This window comes from Pezoporus wallicus, unplaced genomic scaffold (assembly GCF_028554395.1).
Source record: "Pezoporus wallicus isolate ANWC-B61680 ecotype Strahan unplaced genomic scaffold, APGP_CSIRO_Pwel_v1 contig_1181, whole genome shotgun sequence".
Lineage (NCBI taxonomy): Eukaryota > Metazoa > Chordata > Aves > Psittaciformes > Psittacidae > Pezoporus > Pezoporus wallicus.
This window is the reverse complement of record NW_026641428.1, coordinates 4,930,411-4,952,969: the sequence shown is the minus strand read 5'-3', so window position 1 is coordinate 4,952,969 and position 22,559 is coordinate 4,930,411. Positions and strand designations below refer to the sequence as shown.

Here is a 22,559-nt window from a genome sequence, read left to right as displayed (position 1 = left end):
TGGCCTCAGGTGGCTCCATTGCATAGAGGCTGATGCTTGGAGTATACCATGAGGATATTTAGGCAAGGAGTGGCATTTTTGTAACATGCATGTTTTCAGGGTATGCAAAAGAGATTTTTTTACATGTGATGGCTCATTTGAGCTTTGTATAGAAGGAGTTATTTTAGTTTGGTAACAGACTGATGACTGAAGTTAAGAGTATTAGATATGTTTCATTCCAAGTATTCCAGTGTTTTTACAGCACACAGAGCTCTATTAAGGAACTTTTTAATGCCAGTCTGTGTCTAAGAGCTACTCCTTGCAGTACTATCATGGCCACCTGTTTTGCCTTCCTGTACCTTCCACTTACTAAACAGCTCCCATTTTGCAGCAGTTTCCCTCTATTTGCTAACCTTCCACTGCAGCTTCTTCAGTCAACCAGATGACTATCAGTGGAGACCAGTCTTACAGTACTCACTGATATTTTAGTAGTGCTTTTGTGTTTAGTGGAAAAAATGGCATGCAAAGGCTTGTCTTGCTGCTTCTGAGATTGTGGGTTGTCAGCAAGATGTAAGGACAGACGTTTGTCACTTCATCACACTTGGATCATACGTAAAAGATACTTATTCTAGGTACTGATGTGAGGATTGATGTCATGTGTTGAGTACTGAAATTAGACATGAACCTTGAATCTTCCTCATTCTAGAAACTTACTATAGGTGTACTTTATTCTTTTTCAAGTGCAACCCTCCATCTTCTGTTTCCTGAGGCATTTAATTTGCTGTGTTATTTACCTGGTATATCAAAAGAGTTGGTACTTGTGGGCTCAGACTGCTTGCTGGGTATCAATTCTAACCTTATTTATAAAATCTATCTGTATTGTATCTCTGTTCTGTGTGACAGGGTGCCAAAGCATGTTTCCTCAGAGACATTCCCTTTTCTGCAATCTACTTTCCTGTTTATGCTCACAGTAAACTGATGCTTGCTGATGAAAATGGCCATGTGGGAGGACTTAATCTCCTTACAGCTGGAGCCATTGCAGGTAATTTTGCAGAATGTTTTCCAGAAGTACCTTTTTTTTTTTCTTTTAGTGAGTAATGTTTAATATTCATTCAGTAGCCCCATATAAAGGAAGGGTACTGTACCATTGTATCTGATTTAATCTAAATTTGATCACTGTTATCCTTAGTGGGAGGCGATGCAATTTTGATGAGAGCTAATTACATTTGCATAATGTGGATAAACAGCGTAATGCAGCTCAGCAACTTGTAGTCAAATCTGATCTGTCTGTCTCAATGGGGTTTTACTTGTTACTGTGCTCTCAGAGTTGAAGACTAATTTGAATCTTTGATGAACATAAAATGAAAGATCCTAAGAGCTAGGAAGAAAATGACTTACCGAGTTTTAGAGTCCTGGATAACTGAGAAGAAACTTTGTTCAAATGTAATTGCTAAAACTAGGACATTAATTTGTCAAGAAGCTGAAGTTAAAGTATCATAATCTGAAATTTAAAATATTTTAAGGCTTCTTTTCAAAAATCTTTAGTATAAAGAGAACAGGCAGCTGTGATAAAAAAGGTGGTTTTACTAAATGGCAAGTGATATAAAAATATTAGGTGTAGGAACTGCAGTGGTGGATATATAAAAATGTGGATAGAGGTAGCTGGATTCTGCATTGCCTGGGATTAGGTCACTAGGATGAAAACCAGGCATCTGCAGCCTCTCAATCGCAAATGATTCAGTGTTGGAATCTGTGCAGTTTAGAAACATCACTGGGTTGAACAGACCTTCTGTTACTTGTTACAGTCATAAGGAATCACTGTATATACATCAGTCATGAGCTGTCTGTGTGTAAAGAGCGGTTTCCCACACTGGACTTGATACAGAGCTTGGCTGCACCTGCTCTTTGCCAGTTGGTGTGCTCCTTGTGCCAGAGGGAAGGGAGAGACCAGCTAGGAAACTAGTCACAGATCTGTAGCCCTGTTTATTTTCAAGCAACTGAGAGTTACCAGAAACAGAAAATTATTTAGCTTACTGTACTCCTAGAAGCACATATAAATGTTATTATTTAACTTGTATCTCGTATCAATGTTTTTAATTTTAGATTACAGACTTCACAGCTTCTCTTCGTTTGTTTGATTAGTGTTTCTGGGTCACACGTACTAAGTGATGAACCCTATTAAAAATGTGTGTAAACCTTGTAGGCCTAGTTTTATAGTGTATACAGGAACTTGCCTTTCTGAATTGCAAATTTCAAATTCCCAGTTGTTCCATCTAGTCCTGTAATGTGTGCGCAGCAGGAAAGAATAGTCTGAATGTATCTGCTGTAAAGGAAAATAGCATATGGTTACTATTAGTGTATGCTTGTAGGCTTAATGACATTGCTTCTGTTTTCCTTTTAAACCTCCTGAATTGGCCTGTGACACTTCAGAGTTTATGATTACCTACGCAGATCAGTGATTTGTTAAAATTTGAGTTCAATTTTAACCAATTGTAAAAGTACAACACAAGTCAGAATCAATTGCAAAGTTCTAGTCAAAAGATGGCTCCTCTTTTTAAGAGAATTAAATTTGTACAGTATTCAGAAATACCTCAGATATCAGAGTTACATACTGTGGAGTACACTTCTGAAAACTTTCTCCTTTCCTCTGACTGGAAAGCTGAGAGTGGTGCCTTGGAAGCGGAGATTTGTTCTTCCATCAGTGTTGGCTAGTATCATGCAGTTGGTACTAAGCAGGCTTGTAAAATACCTTCATTGTCCTCGGTCTTTTTATGGCTTGCCTATTGAAGTAAGCAGCATTTGTTCTCCTACGAACAGCGCAAACAGCAGTACAGATGTATTTCTGCAGAATAGATGGTTTAAGTAGCAGCTTTCTTATTAATAGATGCATGTGTGTAGTATTCAATTTCCCAGATCAATCATCCACTTAATTTGCAAAACATGTTGTAGAGCTTTAAGAAATGCAATAAGGTTGCACAACTAATTTTTGTTATGGATATCTCTTATTACAGGTATAGCATGAGTGAACTTAAAAATGCCTCTCGTCTTTTTGAAACTGTTAATGACAGCCCACTAGAAGGTGTTGAGAGAATTGCTGTTGATTAATTATTGTTTTCTTTACTATCAGTTATAGCCTTTAAATTTAGAAGAAACAGAATGATTGTATCAAGCACAACAGTTTATATTGTCATCAAGTGTAAGAACTTGCATTTTTAGTAAAGCCTAGTTTTTTTGGAAAAAAAAAGTTAAAGTTTGTAGTTGCATTTTTCAGAAGTGTTTCCTCTCGCAAGCGTCTTTGTGCAAATTAAATGTGTTTTTCTTCTAAAAGGTGTGCCTGCTGCTTCTTTGGTAACCCCTGCTGATGTCATCAAGACAAGACTGCAAGTGGCAGCTCGCGCTGGTCAGACAACATACAGTGGAGTTATTGACTGCTTTCGAAAGATTCTACAGGAAGAAGGTGCTTTGGCTTTTTGGAAGGGAGCTGGAGGTGAGAAACATGCTCTGAATATTAGGGCTGACCCTGGATCTGCAAACTAACCGTTTGCTTTGTTAAGGACTCAAATTAGAGCAGTATTTGCAAGGTCTGATTCAGAAAAAATCTAATGGCTTGTTAAAAACGTTCAGCTTCTCTCCTGAGAAATTCTTTTGTTTGACACTGTGATTTGTAATATTTAACAGCTCGTGTGTTCAGATCTTCGCCCCAGTTTGGTGTTACTTTGGTCACTTATGAACTTCTGCAGAGATGGCTTTATGTCGATTTTGGAGGCCTGTAAGTCAGATATTTGCTTTTTAGTTTGTACAAGAAAGCTGCGAACTTAAGAAGAAGCTTACTCTTTTACCCCATGCAAGGGACCACTTAAACTTGGTGCCTTTAAGTACTTAAAGTTGCAGTATGCAAGAAATCCCCCCATCCTTATGAAATTGAGAGATAATTGCATGCTACTTCTAAACAGATGAGATGAAAACCCATCTCATTTTAATACATTAATTTGTATTTCCATTGTAGCAAAATATTTTGTCCATTTATCCCCATGTCAGTGGAAGTTAACAAAATTTAACAAAGCTATTGGTAAAAATGTAACTTAAGTTTTGGCCTTGATTTCCCTTGAAGCTGTGGTCTGAACTCAACTTTACTTGACGTAGAAGTGAATTAATTAAGGTCAGCTTTAACAGCCTTCCATACTCAAACAAAAGCCTAAAGTATTTAGTCTAGATTTTATAGAGTTACCCAGGCTTAAGAAAACGCTTTAAATAAAGGAAAAGCTTTTTTTCTTCTTCTTCTTTGTTCAAACAGCAAACCTTCTGGATCAGAACCCACCCCCAAAACTCGAATTTCAGATCTTCCTCCTGTTAACCCTGAGCACATAGGTGGATACAGACTTGCTACAGCTACATTTGCTGGAATAGAAAACAAATTTGGGTTGTACCTTCCAAAATTTCGATCTCCTGCAGTCAGCCCAGCTCAACCAAGTAGCAGCTGAATCCTGGAACCTAACAAGTGATGCAGTGGAAAAAATTCACCAGTCAGCTGCATGTTGCTCTAGCTGAACTGAGCTTGCAAATCTAATTACTCCTTTCTGATATTGATACATACCTGCATTTATTTATTTGCACACAAGGAACTGATTGAAGCTGAGGTTCTATGCCTTATTTTAACCAGCGGCGTGAACCTGTAGCTTAGACTTTGCCTTGCACAGCTTGCATTTAATGTTACTGTACATATTGTACATCTTTGTACAGAGACATCATGGCATCTATATCAATACCCATTTATACGAGTAATGCAGTTCAAAATAGTTTGAAATGTACAGAATGTTTTGAAGGCATTTTGTTAACAATCGTGACAATAAACTACTTAAAACCACTTCAGTCAGTTCACTGCTTTGTGTTTACAAAAAAGGTGTCCAATTGATTGCGTTATTTTTTTCCTCTCCAGATTACGGATCACATATTAAAATGTAAAGATTAGATGCACCCATTTAATGAATGTACAGCACAGGACATAGCCTCTGAAGGAACACATTTCACTGCTTATTACAGCAAAGGTATTAAAAGGCAATGTGCTGGCTTGTTAAGTGCAAGAGAAGACAGTAGTTAGATGAGCACATACAGTATTTTATTTTGCAGCAGTGCTTTGTTAACAAGGAATTCTCTCAAAATACAAGGTAATACTAGATGTGTAATAGATCCTACCCCTATGGTAGCATATTTAAAACACACTATTTGCCAGTTATTAGCAGCCTCAATAATTTTTTTTCAGGATTTACTGAGTGATTTTTCCCAAATTGAAAACTTTTTATTAAAAAAGTTGAAGGCATTCTCTTTATTTCTAGATTGTTTTACCATTGAAAGATTAGGTTATTCTGGGAAACAGACAGGCTTTAATAGTCATCTAATATACAAAACTGATTGTTTACAGTTCCAGTTGAGTAGAAAGGAGAGAAGAAACAAAAAGCTTGAACTGTTTCTGGCTTAATGTCTGCCAAAAGTTTATATGGTGTAGTTTTCAAATGCAAAGGTGTCACAGGAAATAGGGGAGTCTGGGTTTCTACAGCCAGAGGAAAAGCAGTTAATAGTACACCTACTGGCAGAGAAGAGAGAGGGGGGTTGCCAACCTTGCTTACTGAAGTATGACAACCTCCCATCTTTAGTTCTACATGTTTCTTTCGGGGTCAAACATCCTGCAGTACAGTGTGTCCCGGCGGTATGAACTGACCTGAGGTTGTTATTTTCTTGCTGAGGTGACAGCAGGCCAACATGAAGAGCTTTAATCAGCTTATGAAGAAAGGCCTCCTTAAAAAATGAACACTGCAAGTACAGACAAGCCCTCCTTCAGTTCTAGCCTCTAAGCAAGACACAAATTTGGTGCTATTTAGTGAGCTAGAGGTTACAGTATGTTAAACTTGGGAGTTTGATCACTAGTCTGCATCATGCATACATATGTACAAATATGTATGTGTGTGTATTTATATGTATAACACCATTAGAAGGCTTCCTATCCTTATTTGGATTTATTTTTTCCGGTTCAGGATAAAGAATTACCTGTTCTGTGCCGTTTTCTAGACAGAGACAGGCTTCCCAGGAACTCTCTCCTGTATCTATGTTTTATTCTGCACTTTTCTAAGTTGGATACAAAAATGGCAGGTACCCACCACTGGCCTTTCATCTTAGTCACAGCTTGTTGACTGACTTCATAGAGGCCTTAGGAGACTTTACAATGCAAGACAGCATTTGTATTTCTTATAGCTCCAAAACTGGACAGTGTGGCTCCCAGGATAATCATTGACAGTACCTAACATCACTGTTGGTCTCCGTGTTGCAGGTGTGGGCTTTACAACGTTTTTAACCTGTACTCAACTATTTTGTGAGGGGGGAACACAAGCAGGAATGAATACAGATTGGTACTGGAATGTAATAACTGAATATTACCAAAAGGTCAAAATTATGGAAAACTGATGCCATATGACCTATATCTTTATGCCACAATCCACGGGAAAAAAACCTTACCTACTGGATTTCTGGTAACAAACTCTGAAAGAAATGTATTTATTAATAAACGAGAAGTAACAATTTAAGTAAAAATAAAAAACCTACCCACAGCTAAGAAACCCCAACCAACTGTCCAAAACAGCAAGACAAGAATTCCTGCGCCTCAAGGGTAAAAATCATCACACGGTGGTACCTGTTCACATGTTTCTCAACTGAATAGATAGCTGCTGTCATAAGGTTGATATTTACCTTGTACGTTTCCCTCAAAGTGAACGACATGACTTTTTACTGAAGGGGGACTTTCGACAAGTCAACACCAGTGGAAGCCTAAATCTGTTTCACTTTCAAGCTCAGTGAAAAAGAACCTCCTGAAACAGAACTGCTATTATTGCTGCCTGTGTCTCTGTGAGCTGCTCACAACAGAACTGAGACAAGGAGAAGCATTAAAAGAAAACCAAACCAAACCCTAACCCCAAAACCAAACTTAAAACACACTGTAGAAACAATAAGAATACTTCTGGACCTAAAGCTGATTATGGAATATAAACCTATTTCCTACTTTTAAGCATACAAAACAGCTCTTCTGGCAAAATAATAATCTTGTAGCAGATTAAGAATACCAGAACCAAACTTAAAGTCCTAAATTAAAGGCATCAATATTGATTTAGTGCCTAATTAGTACAAATCAGAATATTTACTTAACCACCTTCCCCCCCTGACCCCCCCCAACCCAACCAAAAAAGCCCCAAACCAAAACCACCAACCTAAAAAAAACCCAACCAAATAATATAATGATGTCCCCCATGAACCATAACCCCAAAACTGATCTTGATGGGAAACTTTATATATATGAGAAAGACGTACTCAAAAAAAATTAATCTAAAAAAAATTGCAACCATTTTGTTTCAAGCCATTGAGAAGTTTTGTTTCAATAAAACTGTTAAAATCAATGCAGATGTCTTTATTATACTTAATGTGGAAAATCAGTAGCCAGTCTGTAGTTAACAGAATGCTAACCATGCTATAGAAATTAAGTCAAAATCTAGTTCCTTATCGTATGGAAAAGACTGACAACAGCAGCCTTTTTCCTTTTGTCTGATTGCCAGGGTGGGAAGTGGAGGTTGGGGGTAGAAAACAGCTCTGCAGCATGTAGTAAAATGAAAGTGGCAGCTCCCAGAAACTTCCTACTCTCAAACTACTGAAGGGTCACAGATGAGGGGTCAGGGCAGCTGACAAGTGCTCATACAATATTTATTCATGAATCAGTCTCACCTTTTAATGCACCAATTCAAACAAAAGAACTGGGTATTAAATATGTATTTCATTAATTCAGGTCTAATTATCAAGTTTGGAACTACAGACAGTTTTTTATTACCATATATTACCCACTACCTTATCCATATATAAACAATGAAACTTACTTGGAACATATGCATGCTTATTATCATGGGTAATTCAAATTAAAGAATGCTTCAGAGATTAACTACCTAATGAAGGCTAGTCTTTGTAATATGGAAAGTTTAGCTTAGAAACAGAACTTTCACTTTTCATACGTACTGTTACAAAGTGGAAATTTCAGAAGCCCAATAGCAATTTTACACCAGGTTAGTGTTTCAGCAAAAGAAGGTCCTTGCAAAGTCAAGGTTAACTGTATTAAAAGTTACACAAATCCAAGCATGTGCTTGTAATTTATATATAAAAAGTGACAATCTGATTTTCAGTAATCTCAATACATTTTCAAAGTCCATAGTTGAATCCATATATCCCTCCCGTAAGCTATTACTTGAACTGACACGTGCACTTTGCATCAAATCATTCACCATTCTACCACTGCTGCCTATTGTTACAGATCTACGCCGGTATGCGGGTTGCAGCTTCCTCTTCTGCATCAGCTCTGTTAGCATTTATTTCTGCCAGGGTTCGACCAAACCGAGTCCACTCATCACTGCGAGGAACGGCAATTTGCTGTTGACAAAGAGAATGTTATTTGAGCCTACTGATAAACAAGAAGTGAGCTCATTTGTAACAGCAGAGCGCTTAAGTAACATTCAGAAGAGGTTCCACTAGAAAAGCTTATTTTTATGTAGTGTAACTTTTGAAATAGTCTGAACACCAAAAGCTCTAACTAATAAAGGAAGCTGAATTTCAGAATCCTCTATTTAAGTAAGTATGTAACGATACTCTTACAAGCTTGCATGATCAGTCTCCATCCAAGATGGATGGGATGCCTCAAAAGGGGAATACTAATGCCACATCCTCATCCAATCAATTAGTTACATACTACTGCAACACACAGACTTGCAATAGCAACAGCTTCCCTGTAGGAACAAGGTCAGGACTGCTTCACTGTAAAATGCTTTTGCTCTGCATTTCTCAAGCTGTGGTCAGAATTCACATGTCCCAGTTACAAAGAAGATTCTTCCGTCTTATTTCACTAGCCTCAGAATAATACTTTTACTTTCTCAGCGGCTGCCAGATAGCATGCTAAAAAGTTATCCTACTATTTCTGGAATAGACCCCAAAAGTGAACATTAATTTGAAAATAAAAATTATACCCTATACTCCTAATCACAGGGGGGGGAAATTAAAAGCAAGTTGCTAAATAAAAGTCAAAGAAACTCAAGTGTTTTGCAATGTAGGTTGCACAATACAGGGTATACATACCTCTCCCACGTCATATATAACTATTTGTCCCTCTGAATCACCAACAGCAATCTCTCTCCCAGAATGTGTCCATCTCACGCGGTTCAGCGCGGGGTTACCCTCCACAGTAATGCTTGCAGTTGGCACCTGTATCCATTTAAAACACATGGATAAAAATGCATGAGGATTCCATAAGCTACAGGTTATAGAACACTTCTAGGCCCTCAGTGTTGTATCAAAGGAAGTGCCCAACATTTCCGCTGACACAGAATATGCAGATCTCATACTCTCAGTGGCCCTAAGCTGTCACCAGTGACATGACCAAAACAAGACATCTTTTGTCCCTTGGCCAATGTACAGGCATCCTCTACCAGAATGCACATCTGCACTGCACTCTTGTCATGAGACATGAGGCGCTGACAGGCATTCAAACAGACAGCAAGGAGGAGCCCTGCAATCTCAAGAAAGATTATGACAGAGGGCAGAGATGAAGTCAGCTGCTTTGGCTATCCAAAGGCTAGAACCAGGTAACTCCTTTTTGAAGCCACAGGCTGGCACGGTGCTGCAGAATTGCTCTTCCTTCTAAATGCAGTTTGAAGAAGGTGAAATTTTAAGTACTCAATATCTGTCAGGTTCTTCCTCTTACCTACCTCCAAGGAGTTTAAGTCTCAGATGAGATTTATAGTATAATTAAGTTTGTAACTCACACCAGAAAACTGAATATTCACTTCTCTTAAGTTTACCAACAAATTGTAATTTCATTGCAGTATTATTATAGCAAAGGTAATATGGCAATTGGAACAGCAGCGTGGGGGTAAGAGGTTTGCTGACACTGTCCAGCTATAGGCTGCCAAGGCCATACCTGTGGGAAGTCTATCAACGCTTTCATGGATGAGTGTTAAACTGACAGATGCTTTGCACTCTTGTTACAGTTAAAACAATTTAGTTACCACTGTTACTCATTATGAGGAATCATTTGAGTAACAACCTGTAACCAAAGAATAATATCCATTACACACAAAGTACTGGAACTACAGACCACGTAAGGACAACAACAAAAAACCCCAAACCAAAACACTATGCTGAACTTCTGACATTTCTTCCTCCCCCAAGTATACGAACACTTTTCCAGCTGCGTTTGACTGTTAACCTGACAGCCTCACCTCAGTATCATTGTTGAGATTCCACAGGTCAAGCCTGCCCATCCCATCCACACAGGCAAACAAGGCAGGGTGAGTTGGAGACCACATCACATCATAAACGTAATCTGAGTTGTCTTCAAAGGAGTAGAGGGGTTTGTTATTCTGAAAAAAGCAAAGGTAACAATGCAATACCCAAACTCTGCACTTCAAAATTACAAAGCTAATGGGTAAAGCAAAATACAGAACTTCAGCAGCACTATCAGCAATAACTACAGAGTGATTCACATTTTCACTTAATTTAAAAACATGCCTCTGCAAAAAAAGCATTTCGAAATTAATACTATTGTAACTACTATTGTTAAAGGGATGCTTTCCAAAGCATGCAGCCTTTTTGGTAGCTGCTACCATAAAAAAATCAGTAGCAAGCTAATATTGTAAGAGATTGTAAATTCAATGAATTAATAACGTTCTAAATCAAGCCAATGATAATTCAGTGACAGCACTTCAGATTATTACTGGGAGATTCCAACAGTGCTTCCTTTGCTTTGCATCCCCCAGGGCATCAAACTAACACAGAAAGAGGTAATTCTGGCTGTGGGAAAGACACACATATCAATTGTGAGCCTCCTGGAGTTTAACTGACATCAGGTTTTGGTGCTGCCCCTTAACCCTCCACAAAATTGTAGCAAAACATTTGCCTTGTGCATAATACAAAGTAACTTATTTTACAACATGATTTACATCTGATTACATTGTAATAATTAGTGAAACAAAGGGCAAGAGGGTGAACAGAATGGATCGCAAGTATACAAATGATGTACAATCTGAAAGCCAAGCTTTATGTTGTTAACTACAGTTAACAGCTGTCTCCTCTTTGCAGGCCTGCTGTTAGGAACCAAGAGAGCGTCATACAATTTGATTTCAGTTTACTGAAGTTTCTTAAGTAGCTTACATTATAGCACCACCTTGTGTCAAGGACTATGGAGTAAACCACTGAACTATCTAAGTTACCTTGGTTGTCCAAAGCTTTACTGTCCAGTCAAAAGAAGAGGTGACAAAAAGATGTGAGAAGTCTACAGGTCCAACTGCTGCATGGCAGTTGATACCTGTGATTGGTCCCTGGTGTCCTTCAAACATCTCACTGATTCCAGCTTTGCTGTTTTAGAATATATAACCAAGGTTAATTTATCTGGAAATTGTACACTTGCAGACAGAGACAGCACTGAAATGCAAATTAAATACAGCCACAAGAAGATTTTGCTGCTTTCTATGAAGGTTACCCCATGGCAAAAGGCTTCACCACCACAGGATCACAGAAGACCAGGCCTGAATACAGACCTTAACTTCAGTATCTATTTTCTGCTAACCTTAAGTGCCAAAATGTACCATAGGGAGAAGAGATTCATTCAGCAGGTACCAGTCCACACACTTAACCACATTATTCTCCAAGCAATAGCTAAAACTTTAATTCCTGCAAAGAACAAAATCCAGCCCTCAGGAATGAGCACAGAACTCCCACGGGCTGAAGGGAAGTTCCGTGTATTCTCATGGACACAGAGTTTGGATATAAACCAGTAACAATATATCCTTAATAGCCTCCTATCAGAAGCGATGAGAAAGAAGGGGGGGGTGGAGCAGATGGGAAGGATGTTACGCCAAAGCGATACAATTTGGGGTATTTTGGAGTCAAAACACTGTGCGGCAAGGGTGATGTGTATCTGAGATGAAACCTGGACACTCAATTATATTTAAGAAAGCAATTGATAAGATACAGTCAGACAATTTCAAAATAGATTTGACCAGCAGGAGAAAAGCTGGCCAATTTAAGATTTGTGCGTGATGTTACTGTACAATTAGCTACAGAACCGATACGAAGTTCGGAATGTTCTGCTACAATTCAGATGAATAAAACTGCAGTGACCTACAGTGCTCTCATCATCACAAACAACTCCTAGACACTGAAGGCAGCACAGTATCAATTCAATATTCCAACTTCTTCTGGTTTTAATAAAGCTCTCACTCAGGAAACAGTGTGCACTGGAAATCATATACAGCTATTTTGAACTCCTTCAAGATAAAGGAGTAAATACACACTGTAAATGATTTTAGGAGTGTGCAGAGCATGCAGGGACTCATCCTTTCACTATATTTATTTCCTTTGAACAATTAAAGTCTGTATTCACCTGCCATGACGACACGCAGTGTACACAGAGCCTTCTTCACTGCCAACAACAAAGTTGTTGACATCTCCAATAGGGAATGACATGCATGTAACAGCCACAGCCTTGGACTGTTTGTGAACCAGCTCCATGCTATCCTGTAGAGAAAATTTCAGCAACTAGCTTAAAAAAAAACCCACAACATTTCCACAGGTAGGGAAATACTTTATCACATACTTCTTGAGCTATCAAGTATAGTTCCGTGTGTTAGGAAAATGTTTATTAATGTTTTTTCAATTCATTAAAGTTGTACAAAATATTAATCTGGAATAGATACTATATATATATATATATATATATATATATATATATATATATATATATATCCAAAGTTATCTTACCTGGGGTTGAGAAAGCATGTCTAGACTCCAAGAGCATATTTTTCCATCAGTTGAGATACTAATCAAATTATGAGCATTCTGCGTCCCAACAACATTTACACAGTACACTGGGTGCTAAGAAATGTAAAATATTATCAGAAAAAAGAATGTCCAAGTAGCAACCAATTCTGGTGTAACAGAAACAGCAAAACATAACTTCACCATTTAACAAAGCATAAAAAGACTGACTGCAGTATAGCACAAAGAATACTCCCCTATAAAACTAATATTTGTTTTTCTGACACTTTGCTTTTTACGAGCAGCCCAGATCTTCAGTGATAGCATGGGCAAAATACAGACATAAACATGTAAGCATTATCAATCAAGGGCACCGGACAGAGTTTCCTAGAGGTTAACTACATCTCAACAGGGAACAGCCCTTGAAGATATTTCACCCCCTACCGTGTGAGCAGCAGCTGAAAGTGGAGTTCTCTGCACTGGGGTTCTCTTATTGCTGCGATTATCCCACAGCACTATTTGGCCTGAGTATGTGCCACCAACCACCAGATTGGGATGAAATTTTGCAAAGGTAGCTGACATCACCGCTGACTGAAAGGAAAAGAAATCAAACAACAAAATACATAAAATACACAAAAAACCCCTTCCCCTTTAACAACACCATGCCTAAATCTAAAGAAAGCGGGACCAAACAGCAGAGCAAGTAATTTGCTTAGATTTATTTGATACACTATTTCGCTGTCCAGTTAAGGATTCACAAGCACTTTGCGAACTCTCAACAGTCTTTTTAATTTGTATTTATAAAATGACATTTTCCTTCTCTGTTTCTTTCACATGTCTATATTTGTATTCCTCCTGGTACAGTTTGTTAGCAAGGGAAGGCCCAGTAACCGCAAGACTTTAATGACATTTTGCCACATTCTGGGGTCATTTTCTTAGAGAATGTACAAATCCATTTCGATACAATAAAGTTACTTTTTCAACCTGGGCTCTGACAGTAATCTGACAACACAAGATTAAATTTTGATTCAACTATGTAATTTTCCAGAATTATGGCATTTTGAAAATAAATTGGCTATTCCAGGCTTGGCATAATGGAAGAGATTTGCATGTTTTTACCTTTCAGAAAACTACCAGAAAACCTCCCTTTGCCTGTTTCTCGATTCATATGTTTCTAGTTTTCATCCTTGCTCCATCTCTTCAGGCCATCTTCATTTCATTTCATCCAGTAAACTAAGCTCTAGTAGTATACAATCCCACTCAATCTCCTTAAATACAAACCTTCTCTGTGGTTCAACCATTACACAAGAAGGTTTCTTGTTTTTTAAATAAATTGAGAAAAAGAGTTCTCAAACCAGACTGAATTCTGAATGATGTCAGAAATTCTGAAACAGAATAATGTTAGAAATCTCTAGCTATCAACATCTGTTTGCAAATACATGTGGTTAAAGTGAATGCCAGCCCAATGAAATCATTATGTTGACAAGCATAAAGAAGGTACTTGTCTAAGTTCATCAACATAAAATCTTTAGCCTCCTAAGACAGAATCATACCTGACAGTGAAAGACATACTCTGGGGTAGTTTTCTTGTACTTCATGTTCCATACAAGGGCCACCCCATCAGGCTCATGAGGTGCATCCTCATTGTTGTTGTAAGAGGCTACAAGTAATTCTGGGTACTGTGCAAGTTAAAAAGGAAAAAATCTCAAAGTAAAAAGATGACCAGCTAATAGTTCAGACAATCCTAGAACCTTTGTTTTCTTTTGCCAAAATAACGTTAAAAAACCCCATCAAAACCCCAAATCCACCTTATATATGAATGAGAAACTGCCAGTTAAAACTGTAATTGTTTCAAATTCAGCTCATTAAAAAAAAAAAAGTATTAACATACACATTAGGGTCTTGTTCTGTCTTTCATCATAACTTGCTTTTAAAGGTAAAAGACAGAACTTTAAAGTGAGCATTTTTTAGTGAGGCAACAGTTACCTCTATGAAGTAGTCCATAAACCAGAAACAAACATGCCAAAGACTTTCTTCATAATACAAGCCTTTAGCTACTTTTCACAAAAGATTAACAGATCTGTTTACTTTTTGCAAATTACAGAGCCTGTAAGGAACATATCCAAAAACACAGCCTGTATCAGCTGCACCTACCGATGGGGCAAGTTCACAGAACTAGAACAACTTACCGAGGTAACTGTTTAACTTACCTGAGATGACCAGTCCAAACAACTGACAACACGATGCTTTGACCAACGTTCATCAAAAAACTGCCTATTTAAGGACAGTTTTGCTCCAGCTTGAATCTCTCTATAAAGGCAATTAGCAGATACTCATCTTAGATCACTTTCTCAATTACAAATATTGGACATTCACAGCAAAGCATTCAACATTCACATTACCCTTCCTTGTCTTCTAAGTCTCTCCCACTGTAGTCAAAGAAGATGTTGATTTGCTCAGACAGGGCTCTCTCGACAATCCTTGTAGAGTGGTCAAAGAAACTTAGAAATTCCTCGGAATGCAAAATTTGTTGTTTTTCCTCTTCTGTAAGTTCATGAGGGGCAGCTGGAAAAGAATTAGGCATTCTCCAGACTGTGCGCTTTCAGCAGTTCTTTCCAAGAAAGAGAAAGCCATAACAAGAGTATTTATCATGATGTTGGGAAATTTGTTCCCTAAACTCCATAGATTTGAAATACATTTTTACATTTTATATCTTGCTAGCTGATCGTTAAAACCTAAATCAAATTAATTTCAACTTAATGGGAAAAGAAGTAAAACCCTTATTGATGCGTTTCTCTACGGCACACTCAGGATGTCTTGAGGCAAACTGTACCTTCTTCTTCCTCCTCTTTTTTTAAGGTTTTTTCTTCCTCAGGTTCAACTAATGGTTTTGGTGCAACCACATCGTCTTCATCTTCTTCATCTAAGGAGAAACATTATGGTGAGACTGTCAATGTCTTTAAAGAGGAACAGTAACATTCCAGATGAAACTCAAACTGATGTAAAATAGTATCACTTAGCTTAAAATGGTTATATTTGTAAAATGTAGTCCGCAGGATAACATTATCTCAAACCAAAAGATCATCGGAATGATGTCGACACGTGGGTTTTAGTTGCACTAAATTATGTAGTTGTATAAACTGAAATAAGACACATAAGAAATTGTAACGAATCCAAAGTGGAAATCTCTCTTACAGCATTTACGATTCCATACAAAACCATGTGGTGGATGCATGTTCTGTGTAACATACTGACACATTAATGCTGCAGAATAAAGAAAAATCAAATGTCTAAAATAGACTACAGAGCAGCTGCTTACTTTTGATCTGAAACCATCAGAGTCTAATGGGTCTTCACATGGCATGAAGATAGCTTACATTAGCTTTCAGGTTGCTATTCTGAGAGGCAAATTTTGCTAAAGATAATAGCAGGGAGATTATATTTTTTCTGTCATTCTAAATGCAAGTCTCATTATCTGTATCATGTTTGGCAATGAGAACTTTACAGTAAAATGTGTTTTCCCTAATTGCAATGAATAACATAAAATGTTAATGTTCAGGAATACTGACAAGGTTTACAGCACTTTCTGCATTTCTACATTTTATTCTTTGAGAACTGTAAACCAGGAAATAACTTTAAATTACTTAGTGTTGTGGAATATGCATTTCCTGGCTTTTCTTCACCCACTTTCTAGGGCAAGCTTCTGAAAAGACTATTTTTATTGGTTAAACAGCTATGTCATCTGTTTATAAGGGAATGGCAGCAGGAGTCTGCTGCATGCCTGATCACTAGTAATGAGACAGTATTCAACAGGGACTAGGCCTGTTTGTTACAGCCATCCCCCTGACCCACGTTCAAAGTTATCTAATAAAAAAAAAAAAGGAAAATAAAAAAATTAAACAAATCCACATGCACACACACAAAAAAGGGAAAAAAGGAAAAAGGGGTGGTCAAAGGATGGGAACCAGCTGCCAAGCCATGGTCCCAGCAGCCAGGCCAGCTGACTAGATAGCAACAACCAGATGGCACTGCTAGGATTATGCCTCTGCTATGAGGTGGCAATGGGATGGCACAACATTTTTCTGCCTGACTGCTTCCAATCATGTCTTTCCCCATTGGCAAGCCTGCGCAATTACCAGCACTCCAGGAGGTCTACAGACAAGCCTTTACCCTGCAAACAAAATACAGCTTGTAGGCCATACCAGCTGCCAAACCACACACACAGTGATAGGTTTAAAGAGGTCTGAAAATCTTTCTAACTCCATAGTATAGGCAATAAAAATATAACTGTACCTGCAGGAAAGAAAGCTTTAAATGACACCGTATAATGCGCACAATAATACAAACTCCAACTTAATCAAAATGATAATGACGTATGCCAATCCTACATTACTTGAAATTGAGCGATTTTTACGTTCTGACAAGTTTACAGAACTAGGATAAATGGCATGAATGATTTCAATATATGCTCATACTTTTGAACCAAATGGTGAAGGTTAAAATCTTTCCTTTCAAGGGCCTCAATCAGCCACAAAGGAAAACAGTAATCACTGTCTTTTCAGCCAGCCCAACTGCATTTGTCAGCCCTTTCTCCGTCAATGCAGCCAGAGCAATCAACCTGCCAAACATTCAGAATGGAAAAACAATCTGAAAATACAGGGTATAATGCACCTGCCAGTGAAAATGGCCATTTCAAGAAAAGCTAGTGATCTCAGTGACCCTGCTGAGGAGGCGGTGGTGCAAAGGGGAAAGAACGCGTAAAAGAATTCTTAGTGATCTCCACTCTCTTGCACATTGACACTTCCTTACAAAGCATGCCAATTACAGCTTTTGTGCTACTTAAAAAAAATGAAAGCTTTTTTGGGCAAAATAATCACACGGGGAAAGACACTGCTCCTTTTTAGATGGGATTCTCATGTACAGTGGAGTGTAATCTGAAAACTGTATAACTTATAGCAATGCTAAAGAATGGAATTCTTAATGTCAAATCACTATAGGTGTGGACACCAATTAATTAAAAAAAGTAATACGAGTTAACACATTTTGAGAACAACAAATGTAGCACCACATATCCACATTATGGCTATTTGGATAAAAATCCCCCTCGTTTGCCCTGCCAATCAATCCTGCAGATTGAAACTATGCCTTCAAATCCAGAAATTCGGTTTTGGGTCACCCTGGGCACATTATTCTAGCTTTGAAAGTCCCAAACTAGAAATTTCAGCCCAACTTCCCATTAGTCATACTACACTGATTCTAAGTACCATTTTCAGTGACAGGAGTCAAATTCTTGTCAAATGCAGATGGTCAACCCCTTAGTGCTAAGTGACCTTCTAATCTACATATTTTATTCAAAAGATCATATAGTTGATTGCTCCTGCCTTTTAATGTTGAAACATAAATGGCATATATTATAGAGCTCTAAATTCCTTTATAGTACTTTCGCTGCACACAGCCAGCTGATATTACTGCATTTAAATGCAGGATACAGCACTTACTTTAATATTCTCAAAGTATCAGGCTTGAAATCGAAACATGTCATCTTACAGATTTATCTGTAACTACATAAATCTAAAAACCTTCTCTCTGAAGAGAAGTCACATGCAAACTTTCTCATTAAGGGATCTGGGGGAAAAAAAAAAAACCCAACACCACAATGAAAAAACAAATAAAATGCAGGATAAAACAAAAACCCCACATGTACAAGTTCTTGACCTCACTATCCAAAACTAGGATGTTTTCTCACAGAAGTTTACAATGAAAAAAGGCTGCACAAAGCTGCTGGACAACAAAAGAGGTAAGAATTTTCTGTTTTAATTACTTCCCTTGTCTTCCCTTTACCTTGCATGTATTTAATAACAGGTCAGGTGCTAGTATGTGCAAGGAATCGGTATAACAATAATATATTACCCAGCAAACACTGAAGGATTGGACATACTATTTCTGAAAAAGTTCCACGAGTAAGTCAAGAACACATGATTCAGTGGTGTACTGCATTTGTTTCAAGTCAGCACGTGGAAACCTTAAAGGTTCATCCTCTTTACTCATTATTAATGGTACCTACTGGAATTTTATCACACTTCATTCATGAGTATACCAAATACAATTCCACAATTCAAAAAAAGGTTATAAGATTTAGAAATAAGTCATAGTAGGGCCATGAAGACAGGAAATAGGACTCCATGTCACATCAACATAAGGATGAATATTCATTATAATATACTAAGGGATTAACTCCATGATATTTCTGACAGGTGAACAGGGGATCTAAGGTTACAAACAGAGCAGTAAAGACTGCATAAAAATAGCAGCTACTTTAATAGCTCCACATTTCTTGTCAATGAATACTAAAAACCAGTTTAATGAACCACTGAATTTTTATTTCAAGTTAACATCAAAATTGTGATGTATTTTGGCAAGACAGAAGGAAAAGCAGTGCTGTAAATTAGGCTGCACCAAGCAATAACACTATGGAGTGAAGTTCCAGTTGTCTGAGTAATCTGTTGCTGCAGAGTAGGTTAATCAAAGTTAAATCATCTGTGAAATGGCTGGCTTTTGTTAAGCCGAATGTCTTCATATCAAGTTTTCCCATCTATATTTCACTGCACATTTTAAGGCATGTACAGGATAATGCATGAATATATAAGAGTCTGCTATTTCTTTTTAAAATATTAAACTCTAAAAATGCTGCATTCACTGTAACAGCATCCAAGAAGCCAATCCTATGCAGCACATTGTTATTACTCTAGGTCAGAATTAAAAGGACAAAAGCACTTAATATTTTCATTCTGCATCTTGTAGACAATAATTCCTCAAAGAGTGAAGCTAATGCAATAATACTATCTGCAGTTAGCTGTGATCACACAAACACAATATTGCAAAGCAGGACTAAATAACAAGTATCCTGTTAGCCCAGGAAAAGCTCTAATTGTGACAGCTGAGCAGAGTCATATTCCCCTATATGCCTACTTTTCTTTAGGTCAACTACAACAAGAACTCATAACACATCCTTATTTGCCATACTGGCAACTAATTTCTTTCCATATGAATCTGAACAATATGTTAGCAAATCACAAAGGAAAAGATCAAAGAGTATAGGAGAAACAGTGTAGCAAGAACTGTAGAGAAAAAAGATTTATCACCAGTGATGACAGTACTCTGTGTGGTGGCCAACATGGAGCCTGCAGAACATTGAGACATATACCAGAGTTCACATCTGAATTGTGTCTCTGTTGCTGAAACTGCTCCTGCTGCCTGCTAGAAAGAAATGAGTGTATGAAGGGAACACAATTTCAAATGTATTTTCAGAGCAGACCTGAAAATCCGCTGCCTGATAGAGAACGCCAAATAGAGGCCAAATAACAGCCCTAATAACCAGCTGACCCACACTAACTAAAACAACATGTTCACCAAAATTGGACAATGAGGCAAGTAAGCAGCGGTGTTATATACAGCATCACGGAAAGTGAGAAATGGATTCAGAGAGTAGAAAAGGGGATGGCAAAACAAGGATGCTGGGGAATGGGGCAACTTAAACACAGGATGTTCATGTTATGATGGTGACAAAAGTTAAAGTGTATTAATGGCACAGAGACATAGATGTTTAGGCTTATTAGTTAAGAAGTAAGGGGGAACAGCACCAAGTATAGCACAACACACAACACATTTATCAACCCAAAATGAAGTTATTTGATCCCTATACAAAAAAAAAGATGACAATAGTTAAACCTACTTTGCTATATCCCTCTGAATGACGAACTATTTCATGATTTTTTTTTCCCCCCATAATAAATACAGCTGCTACAGAAGCAGGGGAATTGGAAGACTGAGGCTGGTCAAAATTCTAGAGAAACAAAAAAAACCCACAAAAGTGTGAAAGAAAAGAAAGAGTACTGAGGACAGACATGCATCAGTATTTTCATCAAAGCAAGAAATTTGCGAGCACCAAGACTGCTACCCCAGCACTATTTCTTATTATGGCTCTCCTTGGACACCTGTATATATGGGACCTTGAGGAAAGGGCAGCTGTGGGTTACACCAACCATACAAAAAGCCCATAAAACAAGTATTGCAGATTTACCTTCTAAGTCTACTTTGGTTGTGGGCATCTTCCTCCAAGAACTGTGAAACATGTTTATTAACTTCAATTGAGCAACACAATTCAACCTACAGCACAACCTATAGAATAACTGTACACCATACCTAATAAAACTGCTTCCGTTTTCCTTTGTTCAAAAGCACTTCTCCAACAGCATTTTAAAATCTCAAGATATGATAATCAAGAAAGGTCCAGTCTGTTTTACAAGAAAGAGTGAACACTGAATCTAACCTAGCTGAGATGCAACTTGTTGCCATACAAGGGAGCTACTGAATATTAACTGTATGTGTAAATTCAGTTGCAAGTTCAACTTTCAAGTGTACTTTGTAAGATTTTATCTAGTTTACAGCATACTCACTATAACAAACAAAAATCAACTTAAAATTGTGAAGAAAAAATAACAATGAGATGGAATATTTCCAATTTAAATGTATCTAACTGCACTCTGAAAAGTCAGCATATTGCTTTTGTCAATCGTTTTAAAGACTTCAAAATTTGCTTCCCAAAATCAAAATATGTGACTTTATTTTTTTTTTTTTTTAGGCAGGATGAATCTTTTCCCAAAGAAAACCTGTGTCCCTGTTCAGATGTCATCATAAATTGTGAACATAGAGATTAATTATGAATGGATTTAGGCAGTTTTAAGACAGACCTTAAGAAGAACCTTGACACTGAAATGATGAAAAAGCATCTCTAAGTGACTTTTGTGAAGTACACATACATAAAATTATGATGGCCCTCAAGAAAATAGTATTATTTTTAAGGTGGAATGGATTAGAAGACACCATCTGCATTGAGAGAGCTTTCTGGTCAATACAGAAATGCAGATGACCCATCTTTCCCACTCAACTCCCAAGAAACCTCAACTACAGCCTATGTAAGGAGTATGAAACTAAGATCATACAATCCCAGGCAATTTCCACTGACAGCAGGCAGCAGCAGTAAAACCCTTTAAGCACATAAATTATGAACTAAGTCTTCAGATTCCATAGATAGAGGGGAGGAAAAAATCTTGAGGGAATAGAGAAAGGAAAAGGTAAGGGCATGGGAAAAATGAAAGCAGGAAACCCCCAAATGCCATCTGTGCATGGATACAGATAAAATGAAGAATGGAAAAGAAACAGAAAAAGAGTAGAACCTCTGTTATTCTGGCTCACTGAATAATGAAGTTTGAAACATCTGTTTTGTGCTCTGAAGACACACCAATCCCTTACACTGCATATCCAGAGGTAAAAGAGTGTTGTTCCAATTTACTTTCTTTTCCCTCCTCCCCCTTGCCCCCCAGCTATTTCACAGTGTCATTTGCATATTGTTAAACTCGCCAAAGTGACCTCCAGACACACCCCAGACAAGAGCAGCGTATTGATGTAGACTGGAGCAGCAACAACTCTGCACCACTTGTATTCCACTTTACACTCCCCATCACTTGCATTACACTTCCAAGTAAATTATACAGTTTTATGGAAAAAACTGTCTAAGATTTCAGCTGAGTATTCTCTTCATGTTTCAAAAAGTGTTTCTATCTCCTTGCAGAAACACCCAAAAGTTTACATACCAAAGAGTAAGAAAATGTAGAATTAGGCCCTAAAACGGCAAGCAAAGATATATATTCAAAGTCAGTCATATCAAATAACTAAGAGATTTTGTTGTA

At 37.7% G+C, this 22,559-nt stretch overlaps 2 protein-coding genes across 7 annotated transcripts in view; one reads left to right on the top strand and one right to left on the bottom strand.

Annotated features, from left to right (window-relative positions):
- The window catches only part of SLC25A12 (solute carrier family 25 member 12), a 50,006-nt gene extending 45,163 nt beyond the window's left edge, over positions 1-4,843 (top strand). For all 3 annotated transcript variants that reach the window (XM_057423888.1, XM_057423889.1, XM_057423890.1), the window contains 4 exons: positions 883-1,021; positions 3,308-3,466; positions 3,658-3,748; positions 4,274-4,843. In XM_057423888.1, coding sequence (XP_057279871.1) covers positions 883-1,021; positions 3,308-3,466; positions 3,658-3,748; positions 4,274-4,460 — 576 coding nt within the window. In that variant the 3' untranslated portion in view covers positions 4,461-4,843. The remainder of the gene's footprint in view (positions 1-882; positions 1,022-3,307; positions 3,467-3,657; positions 3,749-4,273) is intronic.
- A 2,855-nt stretch (positions 4,844-7,698) lies between these two features.
- The window catches only part of DYNC1I2 (dynein cytoplasmic 1 intermediate chain 2), a 28,043-nt gene continuing 13,182 nt past the window's right edge, over positions 7,699-22,559 (bottom strand). For all 4 annotated transcript variants that reach the window (XM_057423891.1, XM_057423893.1, XM_057423892.1 and 1 more), the window contains 11 exons: positions 15,644-15,733; positions 15,213-15,375; positions 15,021-15,120; positions 14,364-14,489; positions 13,255-13,401; positions 12,814-12,927; positions 12,437-12,570; positions 11,265-11,409; positions 10,275-10,415; positions 9,133-9,258; positions 7,699-8,433 (listed from right to left, as the gene is read on the bottom strand). In XM_057423891.1, the coding sequence (XP_057279874.1) occupies positions 8,320-8,433; positions 9,133-9,258; positions 10,275-10,415; positions 11,265-11,409; positions 12,437-12,570; positions 12,814-12,927; positions 13,255-13,401; positions 14,364-14,489; positions 15,021-15,120; positions 15,213-15,375; positions 15,644-15,733 (1,400 nt within the window). In that variant the 3' untranslated portion in view covers positions 7,699-8,319. The remainder of the gene's footprint in view (positions 8,434-9,132; positions 9,259-10,274; positions 10,416-11,264; positions 11,410-12,436; positions 12,571-12,813; positions 12,928-13,254; positions 13,402-14,363; positions 14,490-15,020; positions 15,121-15,212; positions 15,376-15,643; positions 15,734-22,559) is intronic.